This window comes from Trichoplusia ni, chromosome 14 (assembly GCF_003590095.1).
Source record: "Trichoplusia ni isolate ovarian cell line Hi5 chromosome 14, tn1, whole genome shotgun sequence".
Taxonomy (NCBI): domain Eukaryota; kingdom Metazoa; phylum Arthropoda; class Insecta; order Lepidoptera; family Noctuidae; genus Trichoplusia; species Trichoplusia ni.
The window spans coordinates 6,771,641-6,790,451 of record NC_039491.1 but is presented as its reverse complement, the minus strand read 5'-3'; the positions used below and the strand labels follow the sequence as shown (position 1 = coordinate 6,790,451).

Sequence of the window (18,811 nt, the reverse complement as noted above, 5' to 3'; positions counted from 1 at the left end):
AGAAATATAGGTGACCCTTCAGCATTCAAAACCGACTCTTGAGATACCAATCATAGTGAAAGACATATTTCTACAAAGACAAATTAAATATTTAGAAGATAGGCTTTATATACCTCCAGAATTCAACTTAATACTTCGCAAGCGACTAGTAGTTTTGTTTTTGATATTTGCATATTGGAGTAAGACCACGATAATACTTCATTAACGATGGTATGCTTTTATCTTCTCTACATATTTTCTTAAAGTTATCCCAGTAATAGTCTACTTTCAATTACAATTTCCAGATGTAATCAATAAAATCGACAAGAGTTTTCAAAGATTCCAGTACTGGCAATTAAATTTCTACCTAATAAAATAAGACAAAAATAATACAAATGGCAACAAAGCATTCAAAGAAACTGAGAAGTCCTTTGAAATGCTTTATCTAAATCTTTCTCTTCTATCGGATCTATCTAATACGAAGGTATAGCTGATTGAAGACAAGGATCTTATAAAAATTACCAACGTGTATTGAGAATTCTTTCGCGTACTCATCGTAATTCGCTTTAACGATAAACCTAGATGAAATTCTTTCTAGCCACTAGAAAAATATTGACTCATAAAATTTTCAAGTCATGTTCCCAACTTTATATTGAGGATTCGATAGTGTATTTGTAGCCTCTTTATTTATTACAAAACTTACGCAAAGGTGGAAAACTAACTTATAAACTTCAGAAACCTTCAGAAACTGATTTTATTGTTTTAACATTTAGTTCGTTTTATGATTTTCATTTCCGCAAAAGCATGCACCGATGAACGTTGTCAAAATTTAAAAGGAAATGGAGCGAAATATTCATTGCCGGGTTTCAGCCCCTGACGAATTCGTTATCAGATAGCTAATAATCCAATTCGAATGGGCTGTTCTTCGGAGGCCAGAAATTGATTAAATTTTCCTACCGACAAAATAGGTTTATATTTTTCAAACGAGGACACGAATTGGAAAAGCGAGTAGGTACCTTGCCTACAAACAATGTTTTTTCCAGAAACAAAATTACGTTAACATTTTAGTAGGTACCTGCAGAGATAGTGGAGGAACGAGAAACAATAGCAATTTGATAGTTGGAAAGCGAAGCCACAGACTGTGTCTATTATTCAAGTACAACGCACGCATTCAGATCAGAATGTCCTTGCTTGTTCGTCCACGACATTACATGGGAACGACTAATTGCCGCCCGACAAGCGAGTGCGATTGGCAGCTCGTAGGCACGCGTGTGTGACATATCAAAGCTCCACTAATTAATATCACCTATCAATGTCTTCCACAGTGCTTGTAAACTTGTCCGCATGAAACATTTTTACGTATTGCGTTTTAGGTTTCATCATGTGTAATAAAGAATTTTGAGTATTATATTTATTAAATAAAATATGAAGAGCATAGGCCCAACATATGCAATTTCCCTAATTTAAAACTTCGTCTTACAGTATTTGAGGATGTCAAGATAAAATGGAAATGTGTAAATATCCGAACTTACACATCTATAACAGCCGCATTGGAAATATTCTGGAACAGCTTCCAAGCGGAAAGTGAGGCGACAGGTGTTCCAATCAAGTAGGAAGAGGTCTTGCTAAAATGTGAGGTCAAGCGGCCAGAAACGAGCTTTTGAAATAAGAAACAAAAAAGGTGCGAAAAATATATAAAGTCACAAGTCTAGAGGGTAGTCTTTTAGGAAATAATTCCAGCGAATTGATATTAAAATTTCATCTCACAAAATTAAAGTTTAAAGCAAAAGCAAAGATTTCAACATTATTTTTATTTAACAAAATTTTGACAAAGTCGTCGAAATGTTTTGCTTAATAAATACTTTTCCAATGTCGCTCAGAACAATTCAACAATTCTGTTATGATAATAACTAAAATCCATCTATATTACCTAAAAAACTGTGACTCTTCCGCAGTCGCTCAAAATATGCCGAAAGTAATGCCATAAAGATCGCTGGCTCTTACTTTAGGGACTCTACACGATCCAAAATTTGATTTGGGTTGGAAAATGGAAGGAATCGTTATCATCCAGCCAATGTTCCAATCGAACATCTCCGGAAACCATGTGGCTTTAACGGATATTTGTTTTAAACGTCATTACAAAATGCAAATACAACGCTACTTCGCCGACGATGCAGGAAAAATAATGATTTCCTTCGCGAGGCTTTCGCAACCGTTCCATCTACCATGCTTCATGTATAGCGATATTCATGGCATGTAGTTATTTTGTTTTGAATATACTCTAGGGTTTTAAATGTTGCCAAAAATGATTATTGCATAAGTAGGCATTACCTACTTTATAATAAAGAGGTACTTGATCACAAAAGAAAACCCCTAAGGTATGATAAATCATTAATGGCAATACTTTGGAAGGTGAAAGTTAAATATTAGAATGTGGTATCGATACGACACGGAACCAAATTGATACCATCACTTCCTAAAGTACCTAGTGTAGGTACCCACTACTAATTATTGGAGTTTTCAAAGCGTGACAGCACTCTACTCCAGACGTAGAGGGGTAGGTGTACCTTACTTCCACAAGTAACATGGAGGCAGTACCAGCTAGTGGTTCCTCATAGATAAATAAAAGTACCGAATGCTGGGTACTGATGTCCACCCAAGAACTTCGTTTCCTATTCATTGACACATCTGTACAGAACCCTAAACTTTTGTTCCTATTCTGATTTTACCAGTTATTTAAACTGTAAACCAATTTATAATAAAACTGCTTTACGATTACTATCGAGTAATCGCCAATCTCGCACGAATATAACAATAATTCAAATCAAGCAGCCACTACTGGCTTGTTAAAAATATCCTTGAAATGCCTTCAAATAGAGTGATGTTTTATGGTGTTTTACTATTTCTATCATTAATTATTGTAACGGAATGCGACGTAAATGTAAAGTACGTAACAATTTTCTCCGAAGGCTTGTTTTTTTTTTACCAGTAGCTTCTATAACTTTCATATGTACTTAATCATAAACCAACCCTTAAAATGACTGTTATATATTAAAATATACGTTACACTCGTGATCAAAAGTAAAATGTATAACCTATTTTTTTTTACAGAAATGCTGAAGCCTTGCAAGTATGCTTAGAGACTACACTTACATTCTACACATTGTTCGCACAATGTGTTGCGACAGCCATGCCGACTCTGAAGTGAGTTTCTTCTTTGAGGAATCTAATCAGAATAAGCTAATATATTTAACCGGCTATATATTTTCAAAACTCATCTGAATCTGTAGGTTTTTTCGGTGTTAGATGTTGCTCCTGACTTTGTCTGTGTGGCTATGAAAACGTGAAGAAAAATTATTTTAATATTTATTATAAATTCAAGCTCCGTAGTTCAGCTTTGTTCTAAAAACCGTATAGCATGGGTACTGTTTTATTTGATAATTTGGTTACATTTTCAATTACGAGGTCAGATAATTTCTTTGCTTATTTGTAGATCTACTGTGGTTTTATTCATGGCCTATGTAATGTTGCAGATTTTGGAGAACATTATTTTAGCTACTAGTTTACAAGTTTTTATTCAAAGTTTCAGAAACTTTGAACAAAAACTATTCAAAGATATCAGTCTGGATCCAAAATAGGCTTCGGAATCGTTCCTGGACCATACAGCAGTTATTCATGATCTTGAATAGTTGCGGGTCGTGTTCGAGTTACTGTTCATATGATTGAGATTTAACAACACTAACGACTGTTGAGATATACACACGAGGTCATTGGACATGGCCAACCAGTTCTGGGCCCAACCTTCGTCACCTCGGTGCGGTATATTCTCATGATTAAGGGCCATGACTTAGCATGTAGACATGTAGTTTCCGTCTCTCTCATAAAAGGACCTCTAAAAAATGATTTTGTTTTTTTTTTAAGATTTGCATCAGACGACCTTAAGAGTTATGTTAACTATCCTTCAAGAACAACCGTGGGATTTGCACCAAAATTTACAAGCAACCGAAAATTTTTTGCAAACATGATTAGCACTGTAGAATTCAAAAATACTCTACAAAAAGACGAAGAAGAACTCAGACGTGGCCTAATAAAAAAGATGAGGTATTGCGATTCAGTTGTAATGGATCAAGAAGTTATGCGTGACTTGTATGATCGAGAAGTTGACCTTACAAAAATGAAAAAGTAAATTGTTCTAATATATTAATTTAATCTTTGATTTCTCTAACTCCCTGAATACATCGGCTACTAGTGACAGATGATTCATTAGAATATATCATCCGAAACTGCGAATAGCATTAAAAATGGCACCTATTCTTGGGAACTGATTAAAAATAATTGCTGTTATTAGTGGCTAACGTAGTAATATATTACCTACACGAAGCACATGAAAAAATAGCTTTGCATATTTAGATAACAGCTAAAATAACAAAATTTATATAAACTTCTATTCTTATTCCTTGGATCGAATATCAAAGTATAAGTAAATCATCCCAGCTTTTCATAGCGACTTGAACGTTTTGTCACTATCATCTATCTACACACTTCACAATCTATCTACACAAACACATCTCTATTTATAATGAGTCTGACTAGTGTATTACTAATTTGTTAAAGCAGAATAGTTTAATACTGAACAGTGAATTTCAATTGTTGTCACCAAGAAAAAATATTAATTACGTATAAATAATATCATCTGTGACAAACATGACAGTTCATTTCTTTGTTTACATTTTTTGTGATAAGTAATAAAGTAATTCAGTTATCAAAAATGCCTTGACACTGACACGTTAAAACCTTCAGCTGCAGATTTTTAATAATATAATTGAGATTTCGGAAGCTTAATGTCCGGAAAAGGATTTTTTTTCACTCCTCTATCAAACCAAGTTGTAATCGGAATACTGAAACAATCTGTAAACTAGATAATATCGCGCTGAGGTGTTCTCCTTAAGTTCGTCAAATATTGCACAATAATTGTATCAAATTCGTGTAATGTGGACCTGTGCAAATGATAAACATATGAATAGTGTTCTCAAATTGACTGAAGACAACTTTTAAAAAGTTTTACGAAGTTTGTGACTTGTTTTTAAGCATCTTTAGTGATTTAACTCATGTCAAATTTCAAGTGATAAAGTGAGTGAAGGTCGCGTGGTACATACGCCGATATTAATTCGTCTTCAATATAACTAAACTTTTGAGTAATCTTATTGTGCCTCATTTTCAAGTGTACTATGGACTATAAAAAATAAAGTAGTTCGAAGTATGTAGTTCGAAAATCATGTTTCGTTATATTGTGTTAAATTCATGTTAAGATTTGCAGTCTAAACAATAATGTATAAACTTTTTCAGATAATCAGTTAAAATGACTTCAATACCTGAGGATTTAAAATGCATTGTAGAAACTAAAGACGGACCTATTTGTGGCTTTATAGATAAAAGTGATGAAGGAACTTATTGTAAATTTCAATCTATCCCTTATGCAAAGCCACCTTTAGGTTGTTTACGATTCTTGGTGAGTGTTTTTTTTTTTACATAACACTTTTGTTGAGTTTCCTAAAATCTCTCTTTTCTCTAATCCAAAACACAACAATATTGCTGACTTGCTAAAATAGCCATTTTCAATAATATGGAACGAGGAATTTATTTTTATGGATTGATTAGCATCTTGTTGTAATTATTGTCATTCATGTATCTTCTATAATTAATAACTTTTCAGCCACCAAAACCTATAAAGCCATGGAAACATATCATTGACTGCACAAAAACAACGCCAGAAAATATTTTTGAAATTGAGAAAAAACAATATGGTTGCAATGAAGACTGCCTTTACATTGAAGTATCAACTCCTGACATAAAACCTAAAGAGCCCATGCCTGTTATGTTTTGGATAGGATGTTTTGCCTATGCTATTGTAAAAGATAAAATATGTGATCCATCCTTAATTAATGATCAAAATATTGTATTTGTGAGATGTAGTTTTCGGTTAGGTCCTTTTGGTTTTCTCTCTATAAATGACTATACAGCACCTGGAAATTGTGGACTTAAAGATTTAGTCATGGCTTTAAAATGGGTTCAAAGAAACATTAGTGCCTTTGGAGGAGATCCAAATAATGTTACTCTATTTGGACATTCCGCAGGCGGAGCCATTGTTCATCTTATGATGCTGTCTCCCATGGCAACGGGTTTGTTTCACAAAGCCATCATACAGAGTGTCAGTGCCTTAAATAATTGGTCTTTAGCCAAAAATCCCTCACAACCAGTATGGGATTTGGCAAATATATTAGGCATAAAAAATACCTCTGAAGTAGAGGTTGTTGAAGAGCTGAGATCTATTTCAGCTGAGGATATTTTAAAAGCATTTCATCAAATGAATTTGGATGCAAAGGCAGCTAATACCGATGTTATTGATGCTATCTTTAAACCTTGCATTGAACTTGACTATGAAGGGCAACCTGCATTTATCACAAAAAGTCCACCCCTGATTATGAAATCTGGTAATTTCAATAAAGTTCCCTTAATTATTGGCAGTAATAACATTGAAGGTGCCGTGCTACAATACATTGTAGAAGATTTCTACTCTGACTATGAAAAGTACAATGAGAATGTAAGTCTCCTTGTACCCAAATCATTAGCAAGAGAAGACAAGCTAGCAAAAAATATAGGACATCAATTATTAAAATTTTATTTGGGTGGTGAAGAACAGTTAAGGGCTGATACAAGAACACCATATTTACAATTAATAAGTGATTACTATTTTTCATATTATGTTAATAGAACTGTCAGACTGCATACTCAGGTTGCCCCTGAATGTCCTATATATTACTACATTATTAATTATGCTGGTGAATGGCTTGTACCAAAGCATTTAGACTTCTTTAATTCAGTTGGACACTGTGCAGAACTCCCATTCCTATTTAAATTGAAAACCCCAGAAACTTGCAAAGGCAGTCGAGATTCAATACTAACCAGAAGCAGAGTAGTTAAGATGTGGACAAATTTTGCTAAAACCGGGTAAAGACTTTGATCATTCAGAATATTTTCTATGGACAAATCACAAAAAAACTTCAGCTTCCACTTATGTACTTTTTTCAGGAACCCAACACCAGATGATGATGACCCACTTCTTCAAATTACATGGGACCCGGTTGAAAACAAAGATAGACTACACTATCTTAGTATAGGATCAGAGCTTACTAAGGGCAGAAACCCTTTCGATGAAAGGATGAAATTTTGGGATACACTTCACCAAGAGCATGCTTTCCTGAGGGCACTCGTTTATTTTAATGACTTAGGTGTTTCATGGTAAATGAATAATGAGATTAAGAAAGCTTGAATGTTAATGTAACTAGTATACTTTTGTAAATACAGTTCTTATTGTTGTATTTTTAATTTTTATTATTTTCTTATTTATAGAACTCCTGACACGGGTAATTTTAAAATTAATTAATGTATTTGAAATATCAACATTGAGAAACCTATTAGATGTACTTAAACAGTCAACATTTATCATTACATGTGCCGAAAACAATTTCCCGCCATGAGTACGACTCGAGAGCAAACTATGAAATTTTGATCTGAAATGAATATTTTTAATTGCAAGACACAAAAGTACAAATTCTAGGATACTGAAAAATGTTACTGAATTTTATAAAAGCTGTAACTAAAGGGTTAAATAAAAGTACAAAAATGTGTTGGTACCAATCTGTAATACATTATGAAATGATATTTTTTCACATAACAATATACAAGGTTTATTATTTTAGTAACAAAAGCGTGAAGGCCAACAAATACATACTACAAAATAAATGAACTAGATACGCCATTATCTACAGTAAAAAAAATAAGAAGGCGAATTCCTTTGTTAATTATATAAATTAATAAAATAATCTATACATAATGGGTGCAAAATATAATTACATACACATTTGTGTAGAGTTTGATCAGATAACAGTTAATTCAACGAAGTTGTAGATTCTACCCACTTCTGTATACACATAGATATCTGAAAAAAGAAAATTTTTATATCACAACACAGCATTATCACTAGAACAAAAACAGATATCTCACTAATTTCTTAAAAAGCTACATATCTAGACAATGAAAGGTGATACCAATTAAGAGTATTACATGACAACGAAATTAAGACATTGTTTAATCATATGAATAGCATACATTAAGCCAATTAAACTAGCCAATGATAACGTGTTTTGTAATATTGCTAGACATACAGAAACGATTAAATGCTAAAAGTTATCTCAGGTTATCGAGTTATGCCACCAATAGTGTCAATTATATTATTTTGTCGGTACTTTCACAAAAGGAGCTTTAAATATTTTAGCAATTTTATGACGAATAAAAAGGTCAGAGATGTGACCTTCTATAATCGATTTTAAGATAAATGTATGTTCGTACAATTTCGCACAGTCATTTTTACATTATTATAAGTTTAAAACAAGAGTTAATGTCAGTTAAATTATTTTAATTCGCTTACTTTATAAAAAACCCAAAAACTCTGACTAAATCCAAATAAATAAAATATGTTTTAATTGGATTCAATGAACATAAGGCTATAATTTCTGTGTGTGGTAGACATTGTATATCATGAAAAAGATAAAGATGCAGATGATAAGGTTATTTGGTAATTCGTAACATTTTGTGCCATTACAATGAATATTTTTTCATGTTTGTATTGAAATTTTGGAACACAAACTTAGCCACATAAGATATATAAATTATACAGTGTACATATTGTCAATCCAATTATTTAATGAGTCAACATTTTACGGTTATATTTTTTTACATACTTAATTTTATATTTATAGTAACCATTAAAAGTTAATGACTAACAAATAAAATAATTGAAAGTAAATTTGTTTACACTTAATACAAATGGTGATTTCAGTGGTGTTTGTACTAGATCGATACATTTCAAGCCATGAACAAATAATCATAATAGAAGTAAAACCGTAATTTAAAGCAATAGGTACATTTAAAACTAATCGATCAAAATATGGTTTAAGATGGTATACTTACTGACATTAATATTATTAATACAATTAAGAATTTTAATAAATATTGCTTGTTTCGTGTATTCATTTGATGCACTATGACCAAAACAACAAACAAAAGACACGTAATTTAAAATTACTTACATGTTACATGAATGATTTTACATGGTGTTAATAGTTCCAATAATATGAAGAATTTTGGTATTTAACTACATATATAATGCACTCTAGGTTAGAAAGTGCTTGTGGCATGTAAGCTCATTACAACATTTAATGTTCTTTACTTACATAACTAAAACTTAGTATTAACACAACTGACTAAATAGTACCACAAATACAACAAGTAAATTATACACATATAAACAAAGCTGAATTAATAAATAAATTATATACGTTTTAAATAATGTTCCAAGATATGAAAATGTTTTGTGAGATTGATGAGCAATTCAGGATTGTACCTCCCACCTAAGTGTGCAACAGCTTGTTTCAATAAATTTAACACTTGTGATGTTCTCCAGTGAAATTGAGACATGCAAAGATTATTAGTAATTATAAGTAGGTACTTATTCATAATCTAAACTACATAAATATGTTGAATCTTAACTATCCAAGTTAATAAAAAACGGGATATTATTGTGAAATATTGTCGTAAATAGTACGCTTCTTACGAATCGTTACATGTTTGCCAATTATTTCATACAACTTAGGCGCAATTTATACACAAGCGATAATTATCTTATAGTAAGATAACAATATAGTCTGATAGTAATAAATCAAGGGTCACCAGCTAATATGAGCTATATAAGACAACTGGCAATATTGCAAGGGTGTTAGTTGTGAGATAAAAAAATAAATAAACCTGCAAATAGCAAAAGCTTGGAAAGTTGTACATTTGTAAGAATAAAAGCGCTTTCCCACAATTCTTATTAATTTGTGACATTGACTAAAGCGAAAACTCTCAGCGCATTGTCCATTATATCTACTGAAAAGCTAGTTATACATTTTCTGTTATGCCAATTGTGCGGTATATACAAGTAGTACGAAGTCAAAATAAATATATACTTACTGCACAGTCAGCATCAATATAAAGAAGCGTTTTAAGCCTAGGTTAGAATTGGAAGCCTCCCATAGGCACCGACTGGTCGGTGCTGAACTGGTACTGGTCTGTAGTAGAGGACACAGCCGGCGCTAGTCTGCCATCTTCCTCTTCAGATCCGAAATAGTTTTCGATAATCTCGAAAGATTTCTGATAGATGTCAAGGTTTTCGTGAGACTGCAGGAATTCTATTTTGTCCAAACCTAAACAAGATATAATAACAGTGTAAAACTTTTTTACAAAAGCAACAACAAAATGATACAGAGATAAAAGTCACACTATGATGTCATGTTGTTGCTGTCAATGACAAGCAGAACATCAAAGACATGCTGTCATAATAGTATGAAAATTATCAAAGCGTCGTTCGTAAATGCGGGTGACGTTTTTGGGATACTCACCAAAGCATTCTTCGATAAGGACAGCATAAGGATTGTCATGTTGATCAGACTGCTGGCCAGCCTTTAGTATATTGTCTATTCCATTAAGAGCCACTTGGACCGTCTTCGCATCAGTTAATGTTAATAAGTCACATAAGGGTGGTATACAACCCTGTTCAACTAAATACCTGTATGACAAAAGAAAAATGCATTTGAAGGCAATTCAACCGAATATATAACTAAACAATTGTTTTAATTAAATAACAGTTTGTAGTGCCTGATAACATGGTATTTGATAAACATAGATAAGTTTGAAATAGATTTATAAGCATAACAATAGATACTTTTTAGAAATGATAGAGTATAATATATTTGTAAAACATACGATTTTATCGACCCTTTGGTTACAAGATAATATGTTGTCTTGCGTAAAAGAATAATGTACAATTACTATTTATAACATTTTTTTTATTTCTAACTCGAATAATTTACCCATTTAAGTGTCCAAAATATCAAAGTGTAAAAACTATTCCATGATACGATCTTCGACTGAAAATGTAACACCATAGTATCTGTATAATCATTAAACTCGTTAACCAAGATAATAAAACCGGAGTCAAAGTCAAAGAACGAATTAATAATTTATATTTTTGACTGTCATTACCAAAACATAGATAAAACATTTATATTCAAAATCCTAAGGTGAACGAAAACGAAGAGTCTCAAAAGAATTGAACATTACCTAGTAAGTCTACAACTAATAAATATAAGTGAGGATTTGCTAATAGTCCCGCGTCGTAAGTTTTAAGACGAGTTCATAAGGTTGAATTTACAAAAAGTGTGTTCGCATAACGACTTTGAGGACAGTTATTACTGTTCAGATCTGTGTATCTAGTTTTTAAGGATTAATTTATAACAATTACCTAATTTGGTCATGAGATCCACCACTAGTCGCGTTCGTAATCGCCCAAGCCGCTTCTTTCCTTGTCTTAAACTCAGCTTGCCTTAAAATTTCAATCAGTGCCGGGAATATGTTCGCATCAATTACCGCCTGAAATTCAAGAATAGCATTAGTAGGTAATATAAATCAATTTAGTCAACAAGTGTTTATTTGTCATAAGTATAAAAATAATCACATCCTTGACTGACTGAATTAGTGTCATATCTTCTTTATCTTTATATATAAATTAAAGTCACGTTGTTTGTCTACCATGGTCTAAACAAACGACCACACCGATTTTGGACAAATTTGAAAAATAGGTTAGATTACAGCAAATTGTGTTCCATTACTTGACAAAACAACTGACTTACAAAAAGTTATATCAATAAAATTTTATATTTTGGTTGTAAGCCAATGATGATTATAGCTACATAACAACACCTTATAATACCTCATAGAAAATGCGTTTTCAGATAGTCTTAAAGTTTTGTGCTAAATGAATGCTAGTTTTCACATGGCAGTATGTCTGTGCACGTGCTCAGTGCGTGTACCTGTATCTGCGCGGCGTTCCCGGCGGTGATGTTGGAGAGCGTCCAGCAGGCCTCCTTGCGCAGCGCCTCGGTGCTGGAGCGCAGCAGCGCGTGCAGGTTGGGCAGCGGGTTGCAGTTCAGCACGGCCTGCGTCTGCGCGTCGTTACCCGTCACGATGTTGCCCACGGCGCGCAGGGCCGCCGACACCACTGTCGATTTGTTGTGCCTATCCAAACAATACACATATTTTACAACAACCCTCTATAAAATTGGTAGGTAATGTATAACATATATACTTTATAATAATGTAGGTATTATTAATAGCATTTCTATGTACGTAGGTATTAACGATCATATCTGTTAATATCTTCATATTGATAGAATGACTGTTAAGTACAAACTTCGACTTTCAACTTTGTACCAAAACCTTATCCCAGATAATTAATTACAACATGATTTAATATCGCTGGTTATTTATTTTAGGACCATTTGTGAACATCGGTTTTTAATCATGAGCTGACCAGCGACGGGTCGGTAAGAATACTCGTGAGCCCAACCGTTACTCATCCTTCACTAAATAAATAATAATGAATCAGAATCACAAAAGTTGTTAGAATAAAATTACAATATAAATTTTACAGACTGAAAAACAACAATTAAAGAATCTAACTTACATAAGTAGTTCAACAAGTCGCCTGCAGACGCCTGCATCTATAACCGCTTGTATTTTTTCGTTTGGTCCGTCCGATAGGTACGAGAGAGCCCAACAGGCATCGCTCAATACATCGGCATCAGTATGATGTAACAGTCGCGCTAAAACTGGAATACCTGAAAATATCCTGACATGTTAACAAATAAAATAATTCGTTGGCTTTGTCTACAAACTTGATTATTCGCTAGGCCAGTTGAAACTTAATCATCATTGGATCTGATTTGATACAAAAAGACTAGACCATTATTCGTTTTATTGACTTATTAAACCAGACACAACCTGGATTTACTAAATATGTAATTGACCAAATTCATTCAATAATGCATGTCAAAACACAAAAAGGACTAAAAGCTTTAATAACACCCTTCTAAAAACTCTTAAACCATTGCCACAGTATAACAACAGACTGTTACATTGACTTACCCGGAGCAACAGCTTCGAAGTTTGTAGGAGGATTTTTGCCTCTACATAAATTTGAAAGAGTCCATACAGCATTTTTGGTCATAGATAACCTGGTATACTTATTTAATAGCCTGGAAAAAATATATAAAGATGTAAAATAGTTTCAAAGGAAATAAAAATATTTGTTTGGTAATTAGCTGGTCATAACATGTTTTATCTAAACGGTTATAACAAATTAACGATATTTGCAATATAAATGACCATAGAAAATTATTCGTATTGCACCGAGCATTGACCTACAGCGCAAAATGACGTCAGTTTTTATTGCGTAATTTATCTACGAGGTGAAGGCTACCTTCTAATAATACAAGTTGTCTATACTTGTTATCTTATTGTTGTTTACACTCAAGCTTTATTCTATGTCATGAATTATGCAAAATGCTAGGCATTATTATACTGTCAATCATTTGTAGAAGTTAGTCTACAAATTACAATGTATACTCATATGTAGATATGGCTTTGCTAAGTGTTTGCTTCTAAAATTCTAATACTATGTGTTTTGTTACATGTATTTCAAAGGCAAACAGTTTAGTGCATTTGGTATAGTTTTTTTTTGTCTTGTGATACTATAACTAACATCTTTATTACTTGTATTATGATTTATGTCACCCAGCAAACTGCCTTCACAAAGTGTTTAATATGCGTTAAGTTGAAGTCCCTACATGTACGTGAGCATCATAACGAATGCGATCATTATTTATAGATTTATAATCAATCTAATGTTACCTAGGCAAGGGTCTGCTATACGTAATAAGAGCAGTTACCAACAGCAGGGTAGGGGGATACTTTTCTAAATATAATTTGTTATTAATATAAACTAAATGAAATAAAAACCTTGAAATGAAATAAAACAATGAAATAAATTTTTTTTTTTGTACCATGGATGACATAATCATAATATTATTATAATAAATGCAGAAGATTGTATAAAAGTCAAATAGCACCAAGAGCAGACAACATTTGGCCTCTTCTTAAGTAAACCAGAGTCTGGCTGTGGCTGAATCCTGGTAGTTACTATTTAATAACAATTAATAAACATTAGGCTGTGGACGTAATTATTATAATAAATAGTACCAGAATAAAAAAGTCTTAACTAGAGAATCAAATGTGAACAATCGCCGATCGAATCACTTAAATGTATGAAACTGATGAGTCAAAGTCATGGTATTTAAAAAGTTTGTCAATGCATAAAAATTAGGTATAGTTACTCTAGTAGCGGCGGCAGGATGCCGGCGGCGAGCACGGTGTCCCGGCAGCGCGGCGAGTCGCCGGCCACGTTGCCGAGCGCCCACACGGCCTGCTCGCGCACGTCGTCGCTGCCGCCGTCCGCCACCAGGCTCACCAGCACGGGCACCGCGCCGCACTCCACCACCACGCGGGTCTGCTCCGACGAGCCCGACGCTATGTTTGTGAGCGCCCATGCCGCCTCGAACTTCAACATACAATGTTACACATCAACTTCACTGTGACTAAAACTGATATAACCGACTATCAGTCTACTCATGTTATAAAGCAGTTAGGCTTTTTTTATAGGTTTCAATGGAGTAATTTTATAAATAAATCTATTTATAAATGTAACTTTACTGGAAAACATGGTATTAAGATTATTATGTTGTACAGACAGCTATATTCTACATCTAATATACTTTCATTTTGGTAAAGACCAATGCCTGAGCTTTTGACAAAATTGTTGCATTCCAAGAAAGTGTTTAGAAAGAATATTTTAGAAATACAAAAAAACATGGCCTAGGCCTGAGGTGATATGAGCCCTCATGTATTTCAAAAAGAACTGAATTGATTTTACCTGCAATGTCGGATTGGTGCTATTGGTAAGAAATTCAACAAATTTAGGAACTATTCCAGTCCGAATAACTTCATCAATAGGTGGATTGGGTTCTTGGCTTAACAGCTTCCGGAACTTCTGTGTTGCTGTCACTTGCTCATGTGGATTATCCCCATAAAGGGCCGCAACCATTGCTTGGGAGATGTCATCGGATGGAGATATATTGATGTCATCCTAAAAATAAGTTTCAAACATTTATACATTTTTACCCAAGATTCAACTTGAAATAAAGAGTGGAGATTTAGCAATTTAATACAATTAAAAATTATAATGATAGATGTTAGTATATCTTAATTTGACAAATGTAATAATGTAAACAAACTCAGACCAATGCTGAAAGATTTTGAACACCCAAATACCAATTCTTGCTTTTTGTATCTAAGCTAATTAGGGAGCATAATATGCAGCTAAGTAATATCTACTTATAACATCTTGTAAATAGGCCTTTCGCTCATTACTTATGCATGATAAATTAAATGCAATAAGGATTAAGAAGCATTACCATAGAATTAACATAGTCCAAGGTTTGAAGTGAATTTAGTAATAGTATTATTTGTATTATTACCTGTAGTGCAATATCCGGTGCATTAGGGGCAGGGAGATTGACATTTCTCCTTTTGAACAACTGCTGTTCCCGTTTCTGTTTCCTTAATTGCACGCCCTCTTCTTCTCTTCGCCGACGTAGCTCATCAGCACTTAGGCCAGCATTTTTATAACGATGTTTGTGTCCACCAGACATCTTAAAAGTGCAGATTCATTATTTACCATATGCTAGTGGACAAATTGTAATCATAGCTCAATTTATTTACTGTAATCAAGACACTACTTTGTTTATTTATCATTGGTTCCGTAAAAAGATAAGACTAGGTAAGGCATTATGTTTATACACTATATACATTGATTGGTTACTACTAATTAAACGTAAAAACTTTAAACGTAATAAACAAACTTTACATGCCAACTAATAGGTATCACAATTGCCCAATATCGACCGTGTCTGTATTACACTTTAATCAAATGTGGGTTCGAAACAGAAATAAATACAGTGACTACCTACCGAGGGTCAACTATCAAACATAAAATCGTATATCATTCAAATCGTTCTCTCCTTGAAATTGCCACTTTTCACAGTCGAAAGTAATGAAAATACATTTAGCGTACCAAGGAAACAAACGAATAGAATAGACAAGTCAAAATTGAAAGCAGTCGTCGACATAATGTAAAACTGCACCGATTACAAAATATGCGCATTGAGCATTTAGAAACATACAAATGTACTTACAATTTTAGGAACCAGGAGCGTAAAAGCAAAGAAAATTATCAGATTTTGCAAATCAATCCACCATCGATAAAATAATATAGCCGTAGATATTAAAAGATCATCGCTCAGATGAGATGAGACAGAAACAGAAATTACCTGCTTAACGTGCAATCACGTCATATAGCCGAATCACAGATAATAAAGGCAATAACAGCACTACGAATTTTTTTGTGACATTATTAAAAAAATGGTCTTGTTGAATCAAATATAAAGATCAAAGAGCAGATATAAACTGAACTGAAAGATATAAACTGAAATGAAATGCCGGAGAACAAACAGCGTTAATCCGTGTAATTAACTATTCGAAGTTTGTATTTTTCGTTTGTGGAGCCAAGGTAAAGAGTATTCTTATTTAAAACAAGCAACTTTGTCTTGAGACTCTAGTCTTTGGATATAGAAAAGTTCTGTCAAGTGTCATTGTATTGTCAACTTGAAAATGTCAACTTCACTTTGTCAAGATGTATTGTGTTTTTGTATGTATGTAATGTAAATAAAATTGTTAAATCACAAAATATGGTCAAAATGATCAGAAATATGGTTTAACACACCAATCGTAAAACATCAAATCAAATCACATTTAAACTATTGTACTTCAAAGTGTAAACCGTCTTTAAAATGTGGAAAAGGCTTCAAGATACTCAATATTACATTCTGTTTACAAAAGACTTTGTGCATGAAATATGTATCACTGACTATGTTAATATATGGACCACAATATTCTCCGAAAAAACTTTCTTGGCACAGTTAAAGGTATGTAAAGGTAGCTAAATATTTACTAAATTATATTTAATGAAAATATACTAAGGAACTTTTATTCAAAGGAAAATAATGTCGGATTAGAGCTGGACAACGATGGCGTGGACCAAGAAAATAAAAAGTTTATTCAAAAAGGTCTTCAACTGTTATCAAATCCAGAAAAGTTGAAGAAAATTAGTGTAGTCCTTGAGGAGAACAATAAAACTTTAAAGTTGAAGATGATAATGTGGTATGGATATAACTTCTGCTTCGAATGTAAACTGTCAAAAGGCTCAGAGGAATTGGTAAATATGCCTGCAATCTAGAAGCTATCTAGTATTATTTTCTTTAACCAATGAAAATGTAAAATGATTTTTTTTTAAGTGCTTTAAGTGATCCAGACAGTGTAACTTTCTGACCTAAAATCACAATATGTGATAAAGACTTTTCTGGATAATATCACTTACATGCATTGAGCAGCTAGTTTTATACAGAACAAGCTTTTTATCCTTATTAGTAAGTAGTAGGAGTAGGTATTATAAATTTCTAAGCTATTAACAAACCATGTCAGAAGCTATCCTAAAGTGTTGTGTCCTAAATGCTTACAGTTTTTCCATAAAGTCACTCATATGTTGCTAAAAACTATAAGTGATCTGAGATCGAGTGAGAATGAACTGAGGAGCCTATTAATAAGTAAGGATAAAGAAATAGAAGAATATAAATGTGAAGGTGGAAAGATAGCCCATTGTAAGTATTTGTTTAAATAGATTTTAGTGTAATCCTAAGTCTTAGGCTGTGATGAAAAGATCAGTAGATTAGGTTACAAAATAATATTGGTGATCATGGAAGGCTTAAAAGTTTCCTAGTAAAGTGGTTGAAGTAACTGTTTTATTTATTTCCTTAACAACTGTGTATAAAATTTGCAGGTCATAAGACACTACCATTTAATAATAGAGAACACCTAAAAAAATATAAGTTATATGAAGAAAACTTTGGATTGTCTAATGTGCCAACAGACTTAATTAAAAAAGGAGATGATATACTAAGAAATAATGATATGTAAGTAACAGTTCTGTAACCTTATTTATACCAGTTGCCTGACATGCAAACCATTGTTAAGGGCCTACCACTATGCCTTTAGAAATATTGTTATGGTTATGAAGGGTGATAGCGAAATAAGCGGTGTCGAGCGCTATCTCTCTTCCACACAGTATCTCTCTTCTTGTAGACGTGGTAGGTCTCCTATTAACTTGAACCTTTAGTTAGATCTATCAGTGGTATCTTGCTGGGGTTGTTCAAAGTTCAGCCACAAACTTCAACCAGCTGCAAATAGAACTTTTTAGGCAACTCAATGGGAGTTTAATAATTAAAAATATAATCTCAGATATTTTTATTTATAACAATTACATTTTAATGTTCCAGAAAACAAGAACATGTAGCAGATTTAAATATGAAGCCTGTCCCAGTTGTGAAAACAGAACCATCCTCACAACCAGGTCTAGAATCTGCATGTCCCATACCATTAATACAATCGTTCGTCAAACGTGAGCCAGAAGTAAAAAGGGAAACAGTTAATGGTTGCAACAAAAAGAAACGCAAAAAGTTTAACCTTTAAAATAACCAAAGACGAGTTGTATTCAAAATGTTATTTTTATATCTTTGATGAGATAGTTTCAATGTGATAAATTACGTGAAAATATTTTTAATGAAATTTGCTATATGAAATGTCAAATAAGTATGTAGTTGCATAATTATTTTACCAATTGAAAGAAATAAATTTTAAAAATATTTTTTAACAAACCTATTTATTT

General features: G+C 32.9%; 4 protein-coding genes across 8 annotated transcripts; 3 read left to right on the top strand and 1 right to left on the bottom strand.

Annotated features, from left to right (window-relative positions):
* The first annotated feature begins 2,279 nt into the window (after positions 1-2,279).
* LOC113500910 lies at positions 2,280-4,554 on the top strand. Its single transcript, XM_026881837.1, has 3 exons — positions 2,280-2,925; positions 3,091-3,183; positions 3,901-4,554. Exons 1-3 carry the CDS (start codon positions 2,843-2,845, stop codon positions 4,163-4,165), a joined length of 441 nt encoding a protein of 146 aa, XP_026737638.1. The 5' UTR covers positions 2,280-2,842; the 3' UTR covers positions 4,166-4,554.
* Positions 4,555-4,713: 159 nt separating this feature from the next.
* On the top strand, positions 4,714-7,358 carry LOC113500905 (carboxylesterase 4A-like). 2 transcript variants are annotated; one of them, XM_026881829.1, is made up of 4 exons: positions 4,714-5,109; positions 5,326-5,488; positions 5,693-6,987; positions 7,069-7,358. In XM_026881829.1, the coding sequence occupies exons 2-4, from the start codon at positions 5,339-5,341 to the stop codon at positions 7,280-7,282; spliced, it is 1,659 nt and encodes a 552-aa protein (XP_026737630.1). In that variant the 5' UTR covers positions 4,714-5,109; positions 5,326-5,338; the 3' UTR covers positions 7,283-7,358. The 2 variants fall into 2 exon arrangements, with proteins under 2 accessions (XP_026737630.1, XP_026737629.1); XM_026881828.1 differs by having other exon boundaries at positions 4,714-5,236.
* Positions 7,359-7,663: 305 nt separating this feature from the next.
* Positions 7,664-16,486, bottom strand: LOC113500906 (importin subunit alpha-7). Of its 4 annotated transcripts, none has more exons than XM_026881832.1 (11): positions 16,227-16,406; positions 15,510-15,683; positions 14,906-15,118; positions 14,310-14,533; positions 13,063-13,172; positions 12,602-12,755; positions 11,949-12,153; positions 11,381-11,508; positions 10,479-10,645; positions 10,051-10,283; positions 7,664-9,514 (listed from the first exon to the last, which is right to left on the bottom strand). In XM_026881832.1, the coding sequence occupies exons 2-10, from the start codon at positions 15,681-15,683 to the stop codon at positions 10,093-10,095; spliced, it is 1,566 nt and encodes a 521-aa protein (XP_026737633.1). In that variant the 5' UTR covers positions 16,227-16,406; the 3' UTR covers positions 7,664-9,514; positions 10,051-10,092. The 4 variants fall into 4 exon arrangements, with proteins under 4 accessions (XP_026737633.1, XP_026737632.1, XP_026737635.1 ...); XM_026881831.1 differs by having other exon boundaries at positions 7,664-7,978; XM_026881834.1 differs by having other exon boundaries at positions 7,664-10,283; positions 16,362-16,486.
* A 191-nt stretch (positions 16,487-16,677) lies between these two features.
* Positions 16,678-18,790, top strand: LOC113500908. The gene is made up of 5 exons (XM_026881835.1): positions 16,678-17,015; positions 17,087-17,305; positions 17,609-17,747; positions 17,927-18,059; positions 18,423-18,790. The coding sequence occupies exons 1-5, from the start codon at positions 16,881-16,883 to the stop codon at positions 18,613-18,615; spliced, it is 819 nt and encodes a 272-aa protein (XP_026737636.1). The 5' UTR covers positions 16,678-16,880; the 3' UTR covers positions 18,616-18,790.
* The last annotated feature ends 21 nt before the right edge of the window (positions 18,791-18,811 follow it).